This window comes from Octopus sinensis, linkage group LG5 (genome assembly GCF_006345805.1).
Source record: "Octopus sinensis linkage group LG5, ASM634580v1, whole genome shotgun sequence".
In the NCBI taxonomy this organism is placed as follows: domain Eukaryota; kingdom Metazoa; phylum Mollusca; class Cephalopoda; order Octopoda; family Octopodidae; genus Octopus; species Octopus sinensis.
Window position 1 is genome coordinate 29,153,375 of NC_043001.1, and position 23,277 is coordinate 29,176,651.

The following is a 23,277-nucleotide window of genomic DNA, read 5'->3' on the forward strand; positions in this document are numbered from 1 at the left end:
CCTTTCCTACAGGAAGATTTCAAGTGATTAGAAACAGAAGAAAACACCCACCCACACACACCTGTACATACATACATGTGTGTATGTATATATATGTATGAAGGATTTCCGTAAAATTTTTATCTATCAAATTCCATTCACAAAATATTGATCAATCCATGGTTATAGTAAAAAGTATTTGCATCAGGTGCCTCAGATTTGGATTGAACACAGAACCAAGAGATTACAAAGTGAACTTTGTAAACACATTATCATACCTGCGTTTGTAGACATAAACAAATTTGTAACACATTTTCATTTCAGCTGACGTTTTAAAATCCAGTTTTATCTGTTTTGTTTCCCTTAGTAGAATGTTTCACTTTTTGACATACATTTCAAAATAATAATTGAATATATTACAGCTTACATTATTTTCAAGGTATCAACACTCATCCAAACTATTATCATTTATCAATTAAAAAAAAAAAATTGTTCTTATCACAACCAAAGTCCCATGCTAGAGTAACCTTGTCAAAACTTCTCTTATGCAACAACACACACACAAAAAAATGTAAATTAATAGCATAAAGTTCATTTATACCATGTTGGTACATCACGACCACACACGAACTATAAAACTTTTCAAAGATGACATTAGAATCTACCACAAGTATCACTGAAGGACCAGCTACTAATTTTCAATCTAAGGTAATGTGTTATTTATAATTCTAATAGTAGAGGTATGGTTAAATCGTTAGTTATTGTTTGTTGTATACATATAAAAAATAATTATCAGAGCAATAGATTTCCATTCTACAGTAGAAGCTTTGATCTGTTTTTTTTTTCCAGCTCTTGAAAATAATACAGAAGTCTCAATTTGCAGAAGCATACATAGAAAAACTAACATAAAATATTATACTCACACATACATACACACACACACACACATATATATATACACACATACATTTATGTACTTATATATGTCATCATCATCATCATCGTCATCATCATCACCATAATCATATTAACATCCATGTTCTATATTGGCATAAGTTACATGGTTTGACTGGATCCAATGGATCCAAGGACTGCATTGCTCCCTGCTGGTTTCTCTGGTATGGGTTTCAACAACTGGATACCCTTCCTAATGCCATCCCCTTTATAGCATGAATTGGATTCTTCTTTTTTCATGCCACCAGCACTCATGAGATCAGTGTGGTGTACAGCTTACAAAGCTATGGAACTCATGAGAGGTAGTTTAATGCTTAGAGATGAGGGGTTAAATAGTGCGAGATGAAGCCAGAGAAGAACAGGTTTCTTACTTAGATGAGCCACAAGGTTTCTCACAGTTTAGAAGAGAAGTCAGCATGTAACTCTGTCTGTGTGTGTGTCTGAGAGCATATATATATATATATATATATATATATATATATATATATAAAATAAATGAGCCCTTTTAAAGCCTAGCCAGGCTCATGGGCCTAGTTTCCCAGTTTCTATGGCATATGTGTTCCCCAGTTGGACGGGACACCAGTCCATCGCAGCATCACTCATTTTTGCCAGCTGAGTGGACTGGAGCAACATGAAATGAAGTGTTTTGCTCAAGAACATAACGCATCGTCCGATCCAGGAATCGAAACCACAATCTTACGATCATGGTGCTGACACCCTAACCACTAAGTCACATGCCTCAAGACACAAAACACACACGCACACACACACACACACATATAGATAGATAGATAGATAGATAGATAGATAGATAGATAGAGATATATATTCAATTGTCAATGTGACTAATGATGCCGAAACACCTATATTGCTAGAAATAAGAGTTGAAATACTCTTGATGGTGTAAGAGGAGCACAACGGTACAAACACATATTGACAGGGGAGGTAACCGCCCAGTGACTAACTCAAGGTCCCAAGACTGGATCTAGTTTTGCCTGTACTGTGGACATCATCAGTGAGGACTGCTTGAATGGCTCATGATTGGCTAATTTCACCTGTCAGTATATATGTAGTTACCACAAAAATTTATGGATGATTTGGTGTGTATACATTTGTGCTCCTCTTACAGCATTAAGAGTGTTTTAACTCTTATTTCTAGCAATGTAGGTGCCTCGGCATTCTTAGTTACACTTAGTGATGACTGGCTTTTTCCTTCATCGTATCACATTCTACCTAGATGTTTATATTAATTTTCAGTATACATATATATATGTGTGTATATATATATTTTGTTTTTGGATTTGGTTTGCATTGCAAGATTCTTTATGTGAGTTCGTGTGTTGAAGCATATTCTGTTGTGTCTGGGGAGAGTAATTTTCTTTTTGTGTCAAGACTATTGAAAAGGTTGCAAGAAGCAACAAAAATTTTAAGAAAATAAAAATAAGAAATAAGTGGAAATTTTACCGGTGAGTGTGTTAAATTATAAGGCACAAAAAGTAAATTGACTCTCCCTAGACACAATAGTATATATATATATATATATATAATATATGTATATATTGTCTCAATCTATGGAAAGCGGATATTGAACAAGGATGATGATGATGAAGATATATATCAATCATTAGCTTGCTTACCAACCACATGGTTCCAGTTTCAGTCCCACTGAGTGGCACCTTGGGCTAGTGTCTTCTATGATAGCTTCACGCCAACCAAAGCCTTGTGAGTGGATTTGGTAGATGGAAACTGAAAGAAGCCCGTCGTATATATGTGTGTGTGTTTGTCCCCCCAGTATCGCTTGACAACCGATGCTGGTGTGTTTACGTCCCTGTAACTTAGCAGTTCGGCAACAGAGACTGATAAAATAAGTACTAGGCTTACAAAGAATAAGTCCTGGGGTTGATATGCTCGACTAAAGGCGGTGCTCCAGCATGGCCACAGTCAAATGACTGAAACAAGTAAAAGAGTAGAAGAGAGTATATATGTTTGTGTGTGTGTGTGTGTTTGTGTGAGTGGAGGCATGTGGGTTAGTGGTTAGGATGTTGGACTCATGGTTGTAAGATTGTGGTTTCAATTCTTAGACCAGGCAATGCATTGTATTCTTGAGCAAAACACTTCATTTCACATTGCTCCAGTCCACTCAGCTCTCAAAAATGAGTAATCCTGCAACAGATCGGCATCCCATCCAGGTGGGGAATATATACGCCATGGAAGCCAAGAAACTGGCCCTTATGAGCCTGGCATGGCTTGAGAAGGAAACATGATATGTGTGTGTGTGTGTGTGGGGTATGTATGTGTATATATATCTGTATATATATGTATACAACACAAATAAATAGGGACAGTAAATTCCTGGCGAATATGTTTTTGAGCACTCTATAGTAACACAACTGGACTAACTGGATCAATCAGTGATTATTGCTGTGAACCATATGGACCATATAGTCCATAAAATTACATTTGTACTCCTGTTTGATTAGTAGCTCCAAAGTTCACTTGCAAAGATTTCAGGGTATAGTATAAAATGCAAAGAAAAATTGAGAATTATGTATTTTTACTCTTTTACTTGTTTCAGTCATTTGACTGCGGCCATGCTGGAGCAGTGCCTTTAGTTGAGCAAATCAACCCCAGGACGTATTCTTTAGAAGCCTAGAATTTATTCTATCGGTCTCTTTTGCTGAACCACTAAGTTACGGGGACGTAAACACACCAGCATCGGTTGTCAAGTGATGTTGGGGGGACAAACATAGACACACAAATACACACACACACACACACACACACACGTATATATATATATATTATATATATATATATACATATATATGATGGGCTTCTTTCAGTTTCTGTCTACCAAATCCACTCAGAAGGCTTTGGTTGGCCCGAGGCTATAGTGGAAGACACTTGCCCAAGGTGCCACCCAATGGGAATGAACCCGGAACCATGTGGCTGGTAAGCAAGCTACTTACCACACAGCCACATAATCCATAATTTGTTTACACACATTTCAGATGAGCAAGTGTTATGTACTACAATGATGTGTCAATTTTGCACATTATTTGATTCATGTTGAATTGACTCTGTTATTACACAGGGCTGGAAAATCAACACTAGCACATCTTCCTTAGAGCTATCATACAGCAAAGGGTATAGAACGAAGAACCACCAGGATATTGTAGTAAATTGCTCATTATTATTTGAAGCCAGAAATGGGTGAGGGGATCTCTTTTATCTCTTGAAGAAAATATCTCTTTTGCATCTTACTTTTTTAGTCTCTTAAACATACTGCATTTTGTGGAATTATTTCAAGCCAGCCGGCTTTTTTGCACAAATTGCACGTGCATTTTTCTCGTGTTTATGGCACAAACAGAAGTCCGGATGGCCCCTGTGCAAGGACAATCCAAACACAGACAGGGGCAAAGAGTGACCAGTAGAATGGAAATATTGCGAGACGGGTGACATTGCTGAGTTGGATGTCTCGGAGGTGTTCCACGAACTGGTCAGCCAAGCAGTGTCCCATTTGCCCGATGTATAGAGAAGGGCAGAGAGAGCAGGAGATGCAGTAGATGACATTGGTAGAAGTGCAGGTGAAGGAGTTGGTGATATGATATGGTCGATGATGGGTGCCGGTGAGGAGGATGGTGTTGGAGAGGCATGGGCAAGTGCGACAGCATGGGCGGGAACAGGGAAATGAGCTGGGTTGGGAGGTTGGGTTAGGGAAGAAGCTGTGGACCAAGTGGTCTGGTAGGTTGTGGGTTCATTTGAAAGAGAGGAGGGGTCGGTTAGGGAAGATGTGTGAAGTGAAGGGGTCAGACTGGAGTTGCTGGAAAACTCGGAGAATGGTGCGTTGGAGAGGTGGGGTGGTAGGTGAGGGGGAAATGGGAGACGGGAGATGGTGGGGTGGGTATTTATCTGTGTGTGTATGTGTATACACACATATATACAGGAAATTGGAAATTTTCTGGTATTATTTGTTTACCATTACACATGTTCCATTTGCCAATAGGAATAACAAAGTTTTAAATGTTAGATAGACATGCAAGGAATTTCCTACTCAAAATTCTTCAGGCAAAGAAATAATATAATATGATGACATGATATAATACAGCTGAGATTTACCCTAACAAATTACATATGTGTGTGTGTGTACATGTGTGTGTGTGTGCATGTACGTATATATATGTATACACACACACATACACACACGTATGTGTGTATGTATGTATTCATGTATGTATGTATGTATTCATGCATGTATGTATGTATATCATCATTGTTTAACATCTGGTCTCCATGCGCATACACATTCATGTATAAATATATAGGTATGTGTGTGTGTGTGTGTGTGCGTACATGCGTGTCTGTGTCTGTGTGCACATGCATATGTGTGTGTGTGTATGTGTGTTTGCATGGACTTTTTTCTTGACATCACATGTCAAACTAAATATTACCATCATACAAGGGATATTGTTGATTATCAGTCTTCCATGAAAAACATGCCTGGACAAAGAGAAATATTATCTTGCTTGTGAGAGCAACCTCAGGCATGTAGACTGAGGAAGGAAATAGGCTAAAAAGCCAGTCTTACTTTTTCATTGTCTATCAATGGCTTGCAATCGTACCTTCTAAAGTACACTGCAAGTGTTATACCCTTTTCTGGGCCATAGCTAAATTCTGTTATAGGGTTCAATATGCAATCTGGCGAAAACAGGAGTGGCTGTGTGGTAAGTAGCTTGCTAACCAGCCACATGGTTCCGGGTTCAGTCCCACTGCGTGGCATCTTGGGCAAGTGTCTTCTGCTATAGCCCGGGCTGACCAATGCCTTGCGAGTGGATTTGGTAGACAGAAACTGAAAGAAGCCAGTCATATATATGTATATTTATATATATATGTATGTGTGTGTGTCTGTGTTTGTCCCCCTAGCATTGCTTGACAACCGATGCTGGTGTGTTTATGTCCCTGTTACTTAGCAGTTCAGCTAAAGAGACCGATAGAATAAGTACTGGGCTTACAAAAAGAATAAGTCCCGGGGTCGAGTTGCTCGACTAAAGGTGGTACTCCAGCATGGCCGCAGTCAAATGACTGAAACAAGTAAAAGAGTAAAGAGCATAGTGTTTCCAGACTTCTTAAGACATACATCCATTAATTGTTGTTGTTTTTCTTGTTGCTGCAGTAGTTGTTTCTGCAACTACTTTTGCTGTTCTTACTGCTGCTGTTTTTGCAACCTTGTTATAGAAACTAATAGGTCTTCCATCATTAACAATATTGTAACACAAAAATGTGTTAACTGAGCTACATGAGCTTTGAATCCTCGTCACAATATTACTGAATCACTAATTGCTGTGATGATGCTTTCTTTACATTATAACCATGTAGTAACAATAAACATATAACAAAGCAGGGTAACAACAATGTGACAATCCAACAACCTCTCCACGAACTATACATGAACCAACAAACAATATTCCAGCAAACTACCAAAATGACACCTTACGTTATACGCAGCAGTTGGCTCTATTGAAGCCTAATAGAAAGGTACCATTTGCTGTGATAAAGCAGGTAGAGGAAGAATTAGACAGACTGGAGAAGATGGGGAATATTCAAAAAGTAGATTATTCTAAGTGGACAGCACCAACTGTGTGTATTACAAAAGAAATAACAAAATCAGGGTGTGTGCCAATTTTCATACTGGTTTGAATAACTCTAAAAATGTGCCACTATCCACTGCCTACTCTGAAGGATATTTTTGCAAAATTAAATGGTGGCAAAATATTTTTGAAACTAGGTCTGTCTGATGTGTATCTACAAATTAAAGTAGACAAGGAATGCTCAAACTTCTAACAGTGAATATGCACAGAGGACTATACAAATATAATAGATTGCCATTTGGTCTGAAAGTCACACCTGCAATATTTCAACAGGTTATGGGTGCAATGTTGGCAGTCTCAATTTGCTGTTCAATACCTCGATGATGTATTAATTAAAAGTGAATCGCATGATCAGCATATCGAATATGTGAAGTGTACTTTTCAAAAAATAAGAGATAACAGTTTCACATTCAGTTAGGAGAAATATAAATTCTTTTTGCCTAAATCATAGATAAAAATGGAAGATGACCTGACCTGTCGAGACGCAATTAAAAATATGCCTGCCCCAACTAACATAGTGACATTACAAGCTTTTCTTGGCCTATTACCAAAATTACATACCAAACATGTATGAATTGAGAGCTCCACTTAATAATTTGCTACAGAAAGACGCCAAATGGAATTGATCAAATAACTTTTAAAAGGCATTTCAGGATATTAAAAAAAATATTAGTTTCGGATTTGTCGCTGGCTCATTTCAATCTTGCAGTGGAGATTGTAGCATCTGAGCTTCTGAATATGATGTAGGAACAGTTTTGCTACACAAATATAAAGGCGTTAATATGAAGGCAGTGGTTCATGCCTCACATGCTCTGATAGCAGCAGAAAAACACTACAGTCAGCCAGAGAAAGAAGCTCTAGCAATTATTTTTGCTGTGAAGAAATTTCACTGATTTCTCCACAGTTTTCTCCACAGGTTTTGGCTTCAGACGGACCACCAACCATTACTATCAATTTTCAGATTGAAGAAAGGAATTTCTACCCATACAGCTAACAGATTACAATGCTGGGGTACAATATTGTTAAATTACAACTTTAAAATGGAAAACATTCCTTCTAAGAAAATTGGCCATGCAGATTGTTTATCTAGGCTAATTCCAAAGAATGTAGAACTGTTGGAAGATATGTAATAGCTGCATTATAATCAGAAAAGGAAATTAAAAACATTATTTGTAATGTCATTCAGGAGTTTCCAGTGACTGTACAAGATATAAAAAGTAAATCAGCTGAGGACAAATACATCATAAAAATGAAGGAGACCTTGAAAAATAAATGAAAGAGAAACTCGAATGCGAACCATTTTTCACTCTGCGACAAAGTATTTTTGTACGCACAAAGAGTGGTAGTGCCAACTGCACCTCAGAAATGGGTGTTACATGAATTTCATAGTGGCCATCCGAGGATGTCAAGAATGAAAGCTTTGATGAGGAGTTACATGTATTGGCTGACAATGGACCAAGACATTGAACATTTGGTAAAATCATGTAGAGGTTATGTACTAGCAGTCAAGGCACCACCAGTAAAATACCAGTCATGATCTGAGATGGATAGTCCGTAGTCCAGGGTACATATAGACTACACAGGACCAGTGTATCACATGTACTATTTGATCATTGTTCATAGCTTTACCAAGTAACCAGACGTATGTAGGTGCAGTCAATCTACTTCGAAGGCAACAGTAAAGTTCTTGCACAAATGTTTTGCTCAATACGGTGTTCCAGACACCATAGTGTCAGGCAATGGAACACAATTTACTGGATACGAGTTCAAGAAATTCTGCAGAATGCATGCTGTCAAGCACATGTTTACCTCATCCTACCAGCTGAGGTCAAATGGGCAAGCAGAATGATTCATAGATACTTTCAAATGAGTGCTAAAAACACCAAGGAATGAGTTAGGAAATGACAAAGTGCTAACTAAATCCTTAAGGGTATACAGAATAATGACCAATCTGAATACCAGTTCAGGCAAGTTGCTTGCAGAGCTGATGTTCGCTCAAAAGAATAAACCAATATTGTTGCCAAAGGAAAAAGCGTATAAAGAAATTTTTAAAAATCCAACTAAACATTTTGATGTTAAAGACAAAGTCCATTTCAAAGTATACAAGAACAGTAAAGAGAGTTGGCAGGATGGTGTAGTGACTAAATGAATTGGAAACATGATGTATTTAATAAAAGGCCAACGACGGGAACATAAATGAAACCTAAATCAATTAAAAATTAGACTTATAGAAGAAAGGAAGAAAATTCCAATGGAAGTGTTTTATGACATGTTTGATATGCTAGCACCAAAAGAGATTGAGCCTAGAAGGTGTAGTAGCACATAAACAGACTGAACATTTAGAAATAATTCCTAAGTGGAAAAGGTACTGAACTCCCTAGGGAAGCAACATTTCAGAAAGGAAGAGGTGTTGGAAAGAAAGAAAAAAAAAATTTAATAATAAAATAAGTTTCGTTTCCTATGGAAGTTGAAATCTCAAAAGAGAGATGTTGTAGTGAGAGTCACAACAGCCCCTGCAAGAATAGACTTGACCAAATGACTATAAATAGTAGCAGTCTGAGTGAGACAGAGTAGGCGTTAATCACGAGAAGTCATAAGGTATTGTTTTGGTAGTATGTCAGAATGTCATTTGTTGGTTCATGTACAGTTTGTGGAGAATTTATTCAATTGTTATATTGTTGTTACCCTCCTTCGTTATACATTAATTGTTACTACATGGTTATAGTGTAAAAAAAACAATTGGGGATACATTACTGGTTTAGTGAATGTTTGTGTTTGCAAACAGGAAAAAATGTAATCAGTATATATCTGTTGTTCACTTTAACACAACACCTGATTCTTGGGTTCCTTTAACTGAGCCCATTCTGTGGTAAGCATTAAGGCCAGGTCTCTGGTCACAAGATAACTTACTGCATCTTTACTCCCAGTTAGGAGAGCACTGCTGTCATCTGACTTAGCAAAGTAAAATGGTAGGATTTGAGAGTGATTTGGTTACTATTTCTTTCAGTTCCATACAGTTACCATCTTGTTGTTGTTATTGTTTAAATCCAGGCCAGCCTTGATCTGCTATGAAAGGTGATTGATCCAAGACTCTGCTGTTCTTTTCAGGATATCCATCGTATCCTTTCTTTTTTCAATTTGAGAGCATGTGATTTAAAATGAATTAAACTGCTATTTCTAGCAAATTGAGCAAACATACAGAGGCTCACTTGATGGCCTGAAGTCATCTTACTGAAACAGGTGGAAAGGTGGGGAGGTGACATTTGAAATGAAATGTCTGATTGCTGATGCAAACTCAAAGGTTTGTCCTGCTTTGTTGACATGGTAATTTCAAGCATTTCAAACACTGGTTATCCTGTCTCATTGTTCTTGTTATCTAAGAGTTATTATTAGAATTGTTGTCACCTAGATAATTGGCTTCAATCTTCACAGAGTCATCTCCTCTTCATTCTATTTCTCCTTCCCCTCATGTTTACAATTCACTACAATTTGTGAATGGGTCAACTTTCAACATGTGCTTGTACCCTCTTTCTTTAACATCCCTTTATTTTCAATGTCCTTAATAGCAAATATGACACTGTCATTCAGCACACACTTTTTTTCTACAATGTCTCAATTCTCTCTAGTAATCTGCCTTGCAGTCTCCAACACCTCATACCTCTGATCTTCATGTTAAAGAGCATTGATAAATCTCTTACTTTCTGCATCTTGTCTTGTTAAGTATAGCTTTCTTCCAGCTGCTTGGTATAGTTCTCTGCTGCCTCCTTTCATCTAGCCTGTTTTAGCTTTTATGGCTCTCTCTACAATATATATCATCATCATCATCATCATCATCACCATCATTGTTTAACATCCGTTTTCCATGCTAGCATGGGTTGGACAGTTCGACCAGGGTCTGGGAAGCCAGGAGGCTGTACCAGGCTCCAGTCTGATCTAGCAATGTTTCTACAGCTGGATGCCTTTCCTAATGCTGACTACTCCGTGAGTGTAGTGGGTGCTTTTTATGTATCACCAGTACAGAAGCCAGTCAAGGCGGCGCTGACATCGGCTACATTTGGATGGTGCTTTTTACGTGCCACCGGCACGGGTATCACAACTACAATTTCCATTTGATTTTGATTTTGATATTGATGTACTTGACTCAATAGGTCTCCTCAAGCACGGCAGGTCGCCCTACGATCCAGGGTAAGCACAGCAGGCCATCCTGCAATCCAAGGTACTTTGAATGGGCTGGAGCTGATTATATGAAACTGGTGTAGGCTATATATATATATATAGAAATTCGGGGTGAGCACTTGATAATTACAACACATTAAGTCCCCAGACGCCCCTGTTGGTTCTACAACTGGATTTTGTCATTTTCCTGACCACCATGTTTGGTCCGTAACCACTATACACCCCTTATCCTTATATATTTTTTTATTATTTTTATTCCTATTTTTATTCCTATTTTTATTTTTTTGCCTTTATTTTTATTTCTATTTCTATTTTTACTTTATAACTTGATACCCTTATATTCATTTACAGTTTTTTATATTCTTTATACCCCCTTATATCTCCTTATATCTCTTTATATCTTTATACTCTACACTTTTACATTTTTCTATACTTACACTTTTTATATATTTTTTTATCCTTCGTCCTGAATTCTCGCCCCTCCATCTTTACCCCTATTTACTCTTATCACCAGGTCCCTTCACGTCTATATATGTATTTATTTGTTAATTTATTTACATTACTTCAACATCTAAATTCCCTCATTCTACATTGAAAGAAGAACGAGATGGACGCTTCAATTCTATGCTGCTGCCGCATTATGTCGTATGCGAATGAGAGGATTTGCATCCCCAACCAAGAATTTTTGATGTAACACATGTCCTTGTGGAAGTTGTTGTGCGCGGCTGAAGAAGGCCACAGACATACATTATGCATTGTTATAAATCTGTCTAATAAAGGCCCGAAACATATGTACCGCTGAATCCTTGGCATCATGTTTTTATTTTGATATATATATATATATATATATATATGTGTGTGTATATATATATATATATATATATATATATATATATATATAATCTTTTCTACTCACTGTCATAGATTGTTTTTTATGTTTTTATTTTAATTTTCTATTAAACAAATATTAATTCCATTTGGTTGATTTTGATTGAGATCTTCCACTGCTTCTTCTAGATTTTGCCAAGAATAAACAACTCTCCTATTTTTACTCAAGAGGTTTAAATATACAAATTAAAGAATGCATGGAAAGACTATAAAGCTGTTTTCAGTGTGATGTAGCAGAAACCAACCTCTTTTTTTTCTCTTTTACTTGTTTCAGTCATTTGACTGTGGCCATGCTGGAGCATCGCCTTTAGTCGAGCAAATCAACCCCAGGACATATTCTTTGTAAGCCTAGTACTTATTCTATCGATCTCTTTTGCCGAACCACTAAGTTACGGGGACATAAACACACCAGCATCGGTTGTCAAGTGATGTTGGGGGAACAAACATATATACACACATATATATGACAGACTTTTTTCAGTTTCCGTCTACCAAATCCACTCACAAGGCTTTGGTCAGCCTGAGGCTATAGCAGAAGACACTTGCCTAAGGTGCCATGCAGTGGGAATGAACCCAGAACCATGTGGTTGGTAAGCAAGCTACTTACCACACAGCCACTCATGCACCTAAAGACTAAGATTTCAATAACATGACTGATTGTAATATTGGTTTCAAATTTTGGCACAAGGCCAGCAGTTTTAAGAGGAGGGCATAGTCGATTACACCAATCCCCCAGTGCTCCACTGGTACTTATTATACCAAACCCTGAAAGGATGAAAAGCAAAGTTGACTTCAGTGGGATTTGAACTCAGAACACAAAGACAAATGAAATGTCACTTAACACTTTGTCCATCATGCTAACAATTTTGCCAGTGTACCACCTTACCTGATAGTAATATCAATTAAATTTTGATTTTGGGAGATTTTTGTTTTTGTCTCTGAGCTCTTAAAAATATTGTACCATTAATTTTTACCCATGTATATCTATTGAATAGGCCGCCGATACTGAAGCAGATAACTTGGAAAGAAAGTACGATTCAAATGATGATGAAATGTTTAACAAAACACTGCGTACCCATTCAGATGCTGCTAGTCAAGTTGATATGTCCACATTTTCAAGAAATGGAGAGGTCTATCAGTTCACTACAAGCCATAACTCTTCCATGACGAACATGTCACAAATTGATGTAAGTATTGCTATTAATTTAAAAATCAGTCTAAGTCTATACACAAGAACATAACATGGTATTTGGTGTTGATGGTTTCATCAGTTATAAGATTATTCCTAAGATCCTTTGATTAGATTATTCCCAAGGTGCAAGAATAACATGTTATAACCACTTTGTTGTAGTCTCATCAGATGTGTTTGCATCACTTGACCTTCGAATGACATACTCCCACACACGTATACAAATGCATGCACATACACACACACAAATGTACAGGCACATACAGGGAGAGTTTACAAAAAAAACAAAAGACGAAGACAGGTGGTGTACAAAACAAACAGATGTATTAGTATAACGCTCAGGAATAGAAAAAGTCTTTTACGTTTCGAGCCTACGCTCTTCTACAGAAAGGGACACAGAAAAAACAAGGAGAGAAAAATGTGTGTAGTGGCTAATGATCTATCATGGCGACATACATATATGTATGAATGAATTTTCACCAGTTTCACCAATAAGTATCCAGTTGTTTGATCAACTGAAGTACTTCTTCATTGAATTAGCATCAAAGTGGTTGAACATTCTACAGACTCATGTCACCATTAATGTAATTCTCAGGCAAAATCAATATAACCAAGCATTTTACATGAAAACACAACATCCTATCAATATACAAAGCTACTATGTACATCCTGTGCTTATAGGCATTGAATGTACTTGCTTTTTCATTAATTACTACACTCTCAATATTGTCTTAGAGAGTGGATGGAAAAGACAGCTGAAGCAGTGTGACAGCCAATTGACAAGTGTAAGCCAATCTGTATATTACAGGGAAATTTGGATTGGATAATTTATATGTTCAAAATAAAATATCAGTCATATATTGTGGTTGATGTAATCAGCTAATCCCAGTCTCTAAAATGACTGGCTTTGTGCTTAAATTAGAAACAATTATTAACCTTTACCATCACCTCTCTTTTTTCAGCACAGATCATAATTACCTTAGTTCATTTCATTATTCTATCTATCTATATCTATCTATCTATCTATCTATCTATCTATCTATCTATCTATCTATCTATCTATCTATATCTATCTATCTATCTATTTATCTATCTATCTATCTATCTATCTATCTATCTATCTATCTATCTATCTATCTATCTATCTATCTATCTATCTATCAATCTATCTATCTATCTATCTATCTATCTATCTATCTATCTATCTATCTATCTATCTATCATCAATCTCTCTCTCTCTATCTATGTAAACACAGTTTCACTTGATCCAACTCTCCCTCTTTCTCCCTCTCTTTCATGCTCATTTATTATTGTCACTTATTCATTCATTTGTCTCATTTTGTCACAGTTTGGCTGACCAAACATTCTTGGTTATAGCTCTAGTTACAAAATCCAAATGCCCAATTCTATCTCATTATTATCATCAATATTCTCTCACACCAGCAGCCTGAGTTTTTCCTGTTTCAAAGTGCACCTGCCTTTCCCACCCTCACCACCTGTACCGGAAGTCTCTATCCTCTGACCTCTACCGGGCGTCTTTCCCATGAACACTTCCAAAGGCTTAATGTTCCCCCATCCCTACTTAGGGTTTATCTCCTATGTAATGTAGTGATAATGTAGTGCATGAAAATGATGGTGCAGTGTATGCAGGTTGAAGGCTATTGTATATTTATGAATTCTGCCAAATGCAAGCTTTCTTTTCAGGTACATGATACTGCTGTCTCCCATCCCAGGGTCTCTTGGGCCCACACTTCCCACACCCTCAGAGTTAGCACACTTGATGTTGGCAGACTGAAAGGTAGGTCTGGTGAGATTGTTGAGATGCTTGAACAGAGACATGTAGATTTGTGCTGCATCCAAGAAGTAAGGTGGAGAGGAAGTTTTGCTAGGTTCCTCACAGGCAAAAAACATAGATATAAGATTTTCTGGGCAGGGAACATTGACAGGGTCGGGGGCATTGGTATACCTCTTGCAGAGAAATGGGCTGATAAGGTAATCAAGGTAGTCAGAGTCTGTACTAGAATACTTAAAATTAGATTAGTGCTGCAACATGGGTTAACAGCCATTATGTTGGTTTATGCCCCTCAACTGGGGCTACCTGATGAACAGAATGACCGATTTTAGGGCACCTTCTTGCCATTTGGGAAAAGTAACAGGTATGGAAGGACTGGAAGAATGGTAGTAACAGGGATTTGTATCAAACTGTCAGAAGGGAAGCTAGAAGATAGGTTTATTTAGCCAGAGGGGAAGCAGCAAAGAAAAAATTTGCCAATGTTCTGTGTCAATGCCAGTGCCGGCTGACTGGTTCTGTGCTAGTGGCACGTAAAAATCACCATTTGAGTGTGGTCATTGCCAGTGCCACTTAACTGGCTCACATGCCGGCAGCACGTAAAAAGCACTATTCAAGCCTGGTCAATGCCAGTGCCGCCTGACTGGCCCTCATGCTGGTGTCACATAAAAAGCACCCACTACACACTCAGAGTGGTTGGCATTGGGAAGGGCATCCAGCTGTAGAAACTTTGCCAGATTGATGGGAGCTTGGTGCACCCTTCTGGCTTACTTGCCCCCAGTCAAACTGTCCATCCCATGGCAGCGTGGAAAGTGGACGTTAAACGCTGACAACGATGATGATGATGATGATGATGATGATGATACTACTGGTGAATCATGTCACCATACAAGTTTTCTCCCCTCTCAGTGCAACATAAATACACCTGCAGCTACAGAAGAGAAAACCCATACAGTAGTATGATTTGTCTAAGCATGCTAAAGTCGGACTAGCTAAACCATTAGTGCATGGGACAAAATGCCTTGTATTTATTCTGTCATTTTATGTTCTGAGTTCAAATCCAGCCTAGGTCAACCTTACTTTTCATTCTTTGGAAGTCAATCAAATAAAATACATGTCTAATACTGGGTTTGATGGTATCTATTAATTCCTTGACCCACATTTCAATCCTTGTGCCTAAATTAAAAAACAATTTTCATTCAATGGCATTATTTTTGTTGTGTGAGTGCCTTGGGTATTTATTTAGTTTTGGCTTTGTTGTTTCTTTTCTTTTGAATATCCTTTATGAGTATGGTGTCAAGTAATGCTATTTTCTGTGTGTTGTGCATATTTGTAAGTCCTGAATTTTTATCATTAACAAGGCACCAATTATTAAAGGATTGATTCTGTTTTTTGGCATCCCTATAAGGGTCATCTTTATTTCCAGATCTTTATAGTTTCAATAATTTCTACATTTCTTTTCAAAATATCAGGTCATCCCATAAGTTCTGTCTGAATTTTGAATAAAGAAAAGTGGTCAAATGTTATATTGAATTGAAATTTAATCATCAATGTACTTTTCCTGATTATCTATGACTTCCTTCCATCTATTTACAAACTTTTTAATCCCATCAATGTAAAACTCTTTTGGTTTCAAAGTGAAGAACTCTGAAATGTCAGTTTCGACCTCCTCCTGGCTTGTGAAAGTTATCTCCCCCAAATGATTCTGTAAACTACGAAACAAATGATAGCCTGAAGGAGCAAGGTCAGGAGAATATGGTGGATGAGGAATTTTTTCCCAATCAAGCTCTTCGATCTTCTGTGACGTGATCTTTGTAGTGTGGGGTTGCGCATTGTCCTGATGATATATCACTCCTTTTCGATTCACTAAAGTGGGTCTTTTTCTTCAAAGCTTGGTTCAAATGCTCTAATTACTGACAGTAGACTTGAGCATTGATTGTTGCATTAGGTGGTAACAATTCAAAGTGAATTACTCCTTTGCAATCCCACCAGATAGAGAGAAGAATCTTTTTTCCATGAAGTTTCCTTCTTGGTTGTGGTTGAGCTTTTTCTCTTTTACCAAGCCACTGTTTACGACGTTTAACACTTTGATAGAAGGTCCATTTTTCATCACCAGTTACAAGTCTATCCAAAAAGGGTGAAATGAGTTTGTGAGAATGGAGAGAAGAGCAGATGTCAACTCGGGATTTGCAGTTGCTTTTGGACAATTCATGAGGCACCCATTTTCCAAGTTTAGGAACCTTTCCAAACTGTTGAAGATGATGATGAACAGTTGCATGGTTTGAACTAAGCTTTATTGCCAATTCTTCAACTGATAATGCAGGAATTTCTTCAAGTAATGCCTCAAGGAGCTTATCATCAAACTCAACTGGACGTCCTGTTTGATCTTCATCTTTAAGGCTGAAATCTCCACTTCTGAATTTTGCAAAACATCTTCTGCAAGTTCTTTCATTCAAGCATTCTTTCCCATAAACTGCGTGTATGTTTCGAGTTGCTTTGGGTGCAGAGTTTCCTTTTTTGTACTCATAAAGCATTATGTGCCTTAAATGCTCTTTGGGTACTTCCATGTTAAAAAGGGTTTTAATCAAAGAAATTTTACTTCTATTATTCTGTAAAACAATATTTAATTAGTTTAAATGTACACAAATGCATAAAAATAATTTCTAATTCCATTAGACATTCTAAAATACTATTAAATTTCAGTCAATTTAAAAAAAGGTAAAATCAGACAGAACTTATGGGATGACCTGATATCTTATCATCTGTTGAGACTTAGAATTTGATAAGGAGGAATTTATTTTTTTTGATACTGCTTGACAACTATTCCTGGTCAATTAGCTTTCAGATCTCTGCTTGCATAAATAGGCACATCCCTGTATGTGGTTGCTTCTCATTCTCCAAGAACTTTTCTCATATATGCTTATAACATCTTTTTTTTTGTTTCTGATATTTTTGTTGGTAATGGCATAATTTTCAATTAAAATAAGTTTCAACTCTGCTGCATCTGTAGATACAGCATTTCTTATTTAAGACTGAACAGCTAGAAACAAAGTGATTGTTTCTTTATTCACATATATTCTATAGTTTCTTAATATATCACATGCTTTTGGTGGTTTCTGGTGGGGCAGGCTTCAGTTTTATGTCATACTTTAAAACACATCAGTCTCAGCCTAGCCTTATCCTATTCAACCTTTTCTAGTATTGACCATGTTGAGGCTTTTGTGTTTTCACTTTGTCATGGCATTCCATAGAGACATTTTTCTTTGGGGATTTCCTTCTTCAGTCATTTCAACTTCTGTATTGTATTTATTGGTTTCTTTGAAGATGGAAAAACAGCTTTTCATTTTGTTTGTGTTTTGCATCTCTATGTATTAACTGTATTCTTTTTTAGATATTTTTGCTGTCCTACAGCAGATATTTTAAGATAGCTTTTCAGCTGTATAAAGCCCTTTTACATTTGGTAAATATATTTCTATAACAGATCTTGGGTGGTGCACTCTTAATCTTTACTTGTTTTCTCTTTTTGTTCATTCCTGCTTATTCACTAAACATCCAGTTAAAAATAGTGTAGCTAAAACTTATAATTGGAGTAGCTAAAGCATTGTTGCCTATTAGCATATTAATTATTTATTTGTTTATTTGTTTTAAGCATTAATTTTTATGTATCAATAATATTCCTTTTTAACCTTTTCGTTTGTTTTTGTGTGTAGGACATTGTCTAGTTTATTGATTTCTAAACATTAGTATGTCTGTGTTTTATCTAATTCTCTTATCTAAATTTATTTATTTAACATGACATTGATGTTTTTTAAATTCATTTTTCTCTCTTCAAGTTTACCTTAGCACATTTTTTCTAATTTGAGTCTCAAATCAATTTCTCTGGTTAACCCATGTATTGTATGCAACACCATTAAAAAGATTGAAGTTTTATTCCAACCAAAGCCTGGGAAAGAACATACTCAAGATTTAAATAAACCACTCACATGGGTCAGGTCATTTAAAAATCTTAGAAGAACAGTAAACTTTAAAAGTACTCTTGATGATGAAATCAATCTTAAGATATCTAAGTCTACATCAAAACAGTATGATTACCAAGACAATTATCATTATTATCACATGTCTCAGAACGATTGTATGTCGATATCTTTTGATCAGGAGTGGGTCATAACAGTCATAATTAATGACCATGGGTCGTGTCAAATTTCTCGTTCCAATTACATTGACATAACCCTTCTCAAAATCTTGGCTGTTCCAAGTAGTGTTGTTTTCTGGAGAAGCTCAGTCTTGATAATGAGCCCAAGCTTGCCAAGCCACATCTGAAATTGGTTTGCACAATTCTGAAATTGGTTTGTTACGGTTCCAAGTGTCCCTATCACAACAGGTATAACTTACAATTTCCTCCGTTCCCATAGACGTGCTATCTCATGCTTCAAATCTTGGTACCAATCCACTTTGTCCTTCTCTACCATGCTGATATCTCCTGGAATAGCAATGTCAATAATCCAGCAATGTCTTCTTTCTCAATCAGGATCAAATCAGGTCTTCTTGCTTCAATCACATTGTCACATTGTGCATTGAAATCCCATAGCAATTTCCCCATATTGTTTTCCATTACAATAGGTAATGGAAAACATTATCAGCTCATTCCAAGTTGTATTTTCTACATAAAACCCAACATACAATTCAAGCAACATTGTCATCTCTTGTACTCCTGCAGTGCTAAAGCACTACATTCACACACATTGTGACTTGTGGTTTCTCCAAACTTCCCACACATTCTACACAATGGCAATTCAATCATTTCGTTGTTGTGGAAGTTTATATAGTTAGTTCTTAATGCTTGCTCTTAAGCAGCACAAATAAGAGCTTCTCCACCTGTTTTCAAATTTCCCTTACTCATTCAGGCCCTTCCCAAAATCAGAGTCTTTATCCATATTTCTGAGGATCTGACTGTGCATCACCTTGTCTTTTAACCCTGCAGTCTTCTTTTCAGCTTCATCTTTCTTGAACTTTTCTTTGTTGGTACATAACTCAGTTTCTATGATCCCAGCTAATTTAACTCCCATGAGTAATGGTTCTGTGCTGTTTCGAATATACCAACCAATACTATTTCATCCACCTTTTGTGCAATCTTCACAGTCTATCATACCTCTTCCTGCACTTTTTTGTGGTAAGTATATCCTATGCCCATCACTTTTAGGATGTAAAACTCCATACATTGCCATGTTCTTCCTCTTTTCTTCGTCAATCTGGTTTATCTCTTCTTTTGACCATTTAAGTAGGCTCACTCCTTGTCATAGTACTGATACAGCACAAATGTTTATGACAGTTGATTTATTTCTTCCAGTTGATTTTGATTTGAGAACCAAATACAATCATCTCATGTACTCTTTTTTGTGTAAAATTTTCATCTCATTTTCTTTTATTCTGTCAGTCACCATGATCCAATCCCTTCAATGTCCCTCATGACACTTCCATCTGATAGCTCCATACCTTCAGTTCTCATCACCTTTCTTCTTTGAAGTATTAGAACTTAACATTTCTTTATCCTTAACTCCATTCCTATGTCCTTACTGAACAAGTGTGCTCTTTTGATCAATGAGTCTACTTTTGCCTGATCCTATCCAAACAATTTCAGATCATCCATAAATAACAAATGGTTGACTTTAGGGCTTAGTTGTCTTCACTTACGACCAATGTCAACCTTTCTCAGCAAAAAGACTAAAGAATCAGGCATCAGGCACAGGACAAATAAAAATGGTCATTAGCTTTTGCCCAGAACCACCAGTCCTCTTGATTGTGACCTCCAGGTACTTTACCACATAATGTAGCACTGTATCACTATCCTGTTTTCTTTGCTGGTCCACTTCCTCCTCCTTGCTCTATTATTTGTTGATGCTGTATTAAGATGACAGCTGTGTTCAGTCAGCATCTTTACTGATCCACTGCCGAGTGAGAGGCCTTCCCTTAAAGGTCCAGCTTCATTTTCGCTGTTACAATCAGAGTTCTTTGGAAATTCCTGTCTCTCATAAACTGAAGTAAGGTAATGTTCATCACCACTATTATTTTTCAACATCTGAAAGTTTCAAGCAACTTTCTATTGCATAATTTGTTGCACCTGTGTGCTGGCAGGCTGGTGTGTGCTGCATTTTTTTTTTTTTTTGTAGGGGGAGGATGATTTTGTATTGTATCAGTACGTTATGCTCTTCTAAGAAGGCTGAATCAATAGAGATTCTAACAATCCAAGGGGCTTTTTCTTCTGCCCAAATTTTACTTCAGAATTCTTGCACTTCTTCAGATGGGACAGTTTTTACTGTAACTGATATTTAACTATCTTCTTATAAAAATATTCTGAATTATTTTTAAACATGTCCTTGAAGAACCTGGCATGCTTTCCATACTGTACAATGCTGGCAGGTTTAGCAAATACCTTTTGCTTGATAGTTTATATAGTGGCATCGATGTCAAGTATGAACTTCATATACTTTTTCTTTAATTTTCATATTTTTAGATCAAGATTGGAGCCTGGTGCAGCCATCTGGTTCGCCAGCCCTCAGTCAAAATCGTCCAACCCATGCTAGCATGGAAAGTAGACGTTAAACGATGTTGATGATGATGATGATGATGATGATTTTACTGATTTGATATTCTTTTTAGACTTAGAGTTTTTTAAACATTCTATGCCAGACCTAAGTATGTGAATTTGTTGTTGGATTTTCTCTTACCAACTAGACTTTTTAAGTAATGTTTACATTTTCTATTTACATGCGCCAATTAATTCTGTGAGAGCAGATAGCAACCTATTGTCAAAGGTCACAAAGTCCCTTTCCATGATACTTAACACTCAAGTACCAATCTCAAAATCCCTGCTGTCCCCAACAGAGCAGTATTTTGAAAATGTTCTACAATTTCTCCAATATATTTCTCAATCCTGGTTGTTAGTGCTCCCAGTGCCCCTACAGCTACTGGGATGACAGTTAATCAATTGTTATTATTATTATTACTATTATAGCTGGCAGAATCGTTAGCACACCAAACGTAATGCTTAGTGGCATTTTGTCAGTCTTTACATTCTGAATTCAAATTCCCCCGTAGTCAACATTGCCTTTCATCCTTTCAGGGTCAATTAAATAAGTACCGGTTGAGCAGTGGGGTCAATTTAATCAGCTTATACTCACACCAGAAATTACTGGCCTTGTACCAAAATTTGAAAACATTATTATCAATATTATTATTAATATTATTATTATTATCATCATCATCATCATCATCATCATCATTATTATTATTATCATCATCATCATCATCATCATCATCATCATCATCATCATCATTATTATTGCTATTATTATAGACGTTGCACAGTATACAATATAGTGAGGTTGTTGATTGAAGATATTGTGTCTACCGGGGTCTTGTACTGTTTATCAAGTCACAACAAGGACAGACAATACCTTATGCGATATGTGTGCAGTACCAAGTAATGCCGACTTTTGCTATACATTTAGATTGTACGGTATTTTTAAGATGTTTAGATGTTTTTTTCAGATTAGCTGGTATTGAACCCAATGCTCTGATGACAATAGAGATAACCTTTATGTTTGACTCTCAAAGCTGCTTCATCTTAGCGATCTCAATTCTCACATCTCCATATTTATCAACTTTTTCTCTTTCTTTCATGATGATATGTTCATCTGGCACTGCTACATCGATTATTAGGCACTCTTGTTTGTCCCTTCTAAAGGTTACTATATCCAGCCTTCAGTGCTCTAATACTTTGTCTATCTGAAAATCAAAGACTCAGAGGATTTTTGCCTTCCCCCTTTCGTCCATTATCTTTTCTGGTATATGTTGGTACCAAGCACCCGTAACCTCATATCCACACTTACAGCATAGTATCCAGTGGAGGTTCGGACTACTTTGTCATGGCTGTGCTTGTCCCCTTTCTGTGCAAGACTTTCACAAGCACTAACAATAAGTCACACTTTCAACCCTCTTCCCATACATTCTGCAGAGGTCCGATGCACTTGTGTGGTATATATTCTTTTTCACTGAGTTGGTATTCAATACCTGGTCCTGGGCTGCAATGATTAGGCTTTCAGTATTCTTTTTTAGGTCACCCTTATCGAGCCACCTTCATGTTGCTTCCTAATCTTTTAATTTGTTGGTTTCACAGTGGAACTGACCATATAATTCCATATGGAATAGGCAATTCATTATCTAGTTGGTTCATTTCCCCTGCTTGTCTGACCACCACAGTATCAGGGTTCACTGTATAACATTCCTGTTCCTCATTCTTAACAGTCTCATCACCATTTCCCTGTTCCTCCTGTCTACTCTTCTCCCTGCTTTCAACTCCTACCTCTTTGTTTTCAGCTCCAACCATCCTTTGTATCCCATCAACAGGGTCTCTCAGACTCTCACTAATCCAAGATATTTTACTCCAGTTAAGCAACCCTTCTTCCTAATCACTCTCACTTGGTTCATTAGTTTATTTTCTGACATTAGACACATGTCCTTTTCCATCCAAAATTTCTAAGTACCTCAGCCTACTCTGTGACTTCTTTCCAGCTTTGCTCTTTCATCACATTCAATAAGTGTGTCGTACTCTTCCTTTGTCTACTTACGTCTGTTTTTGTGCACACCATGTATGT

General features: G+C 36.9%; 1 protein-coding gene across 2 annotated transcripts in view; it reads left to right on the plus strand.

Moving 5' to 3' along the window:
* The first annotated feature begins 502 nt into the window (after positions 1-502).
* The window catches only part of LOC115212387, an 85,652-nt gene continuing 62,877 nt past the window's right edge, over positions 503-23,277 (plus strand). Inside the window, exons 1-2 of one of the 2 annotated variants that reach the window (XM_036503285.1) lie at positions 503-687; positions 12,641-12,832. In XM_036503285.1, the coding sequence (XP_036359178.1) occupies positions 628-687; positions 12,641-12,832 (252 nt within the window). In that variant the 5' untranslated portion in view covers positions 503-627. The remainder of the gene's footprint in view (positions 688-12,640; positions 12,833-23,277) is intronic. The other variant, XM_029781269.2, reaches the window with a different exon arrangement.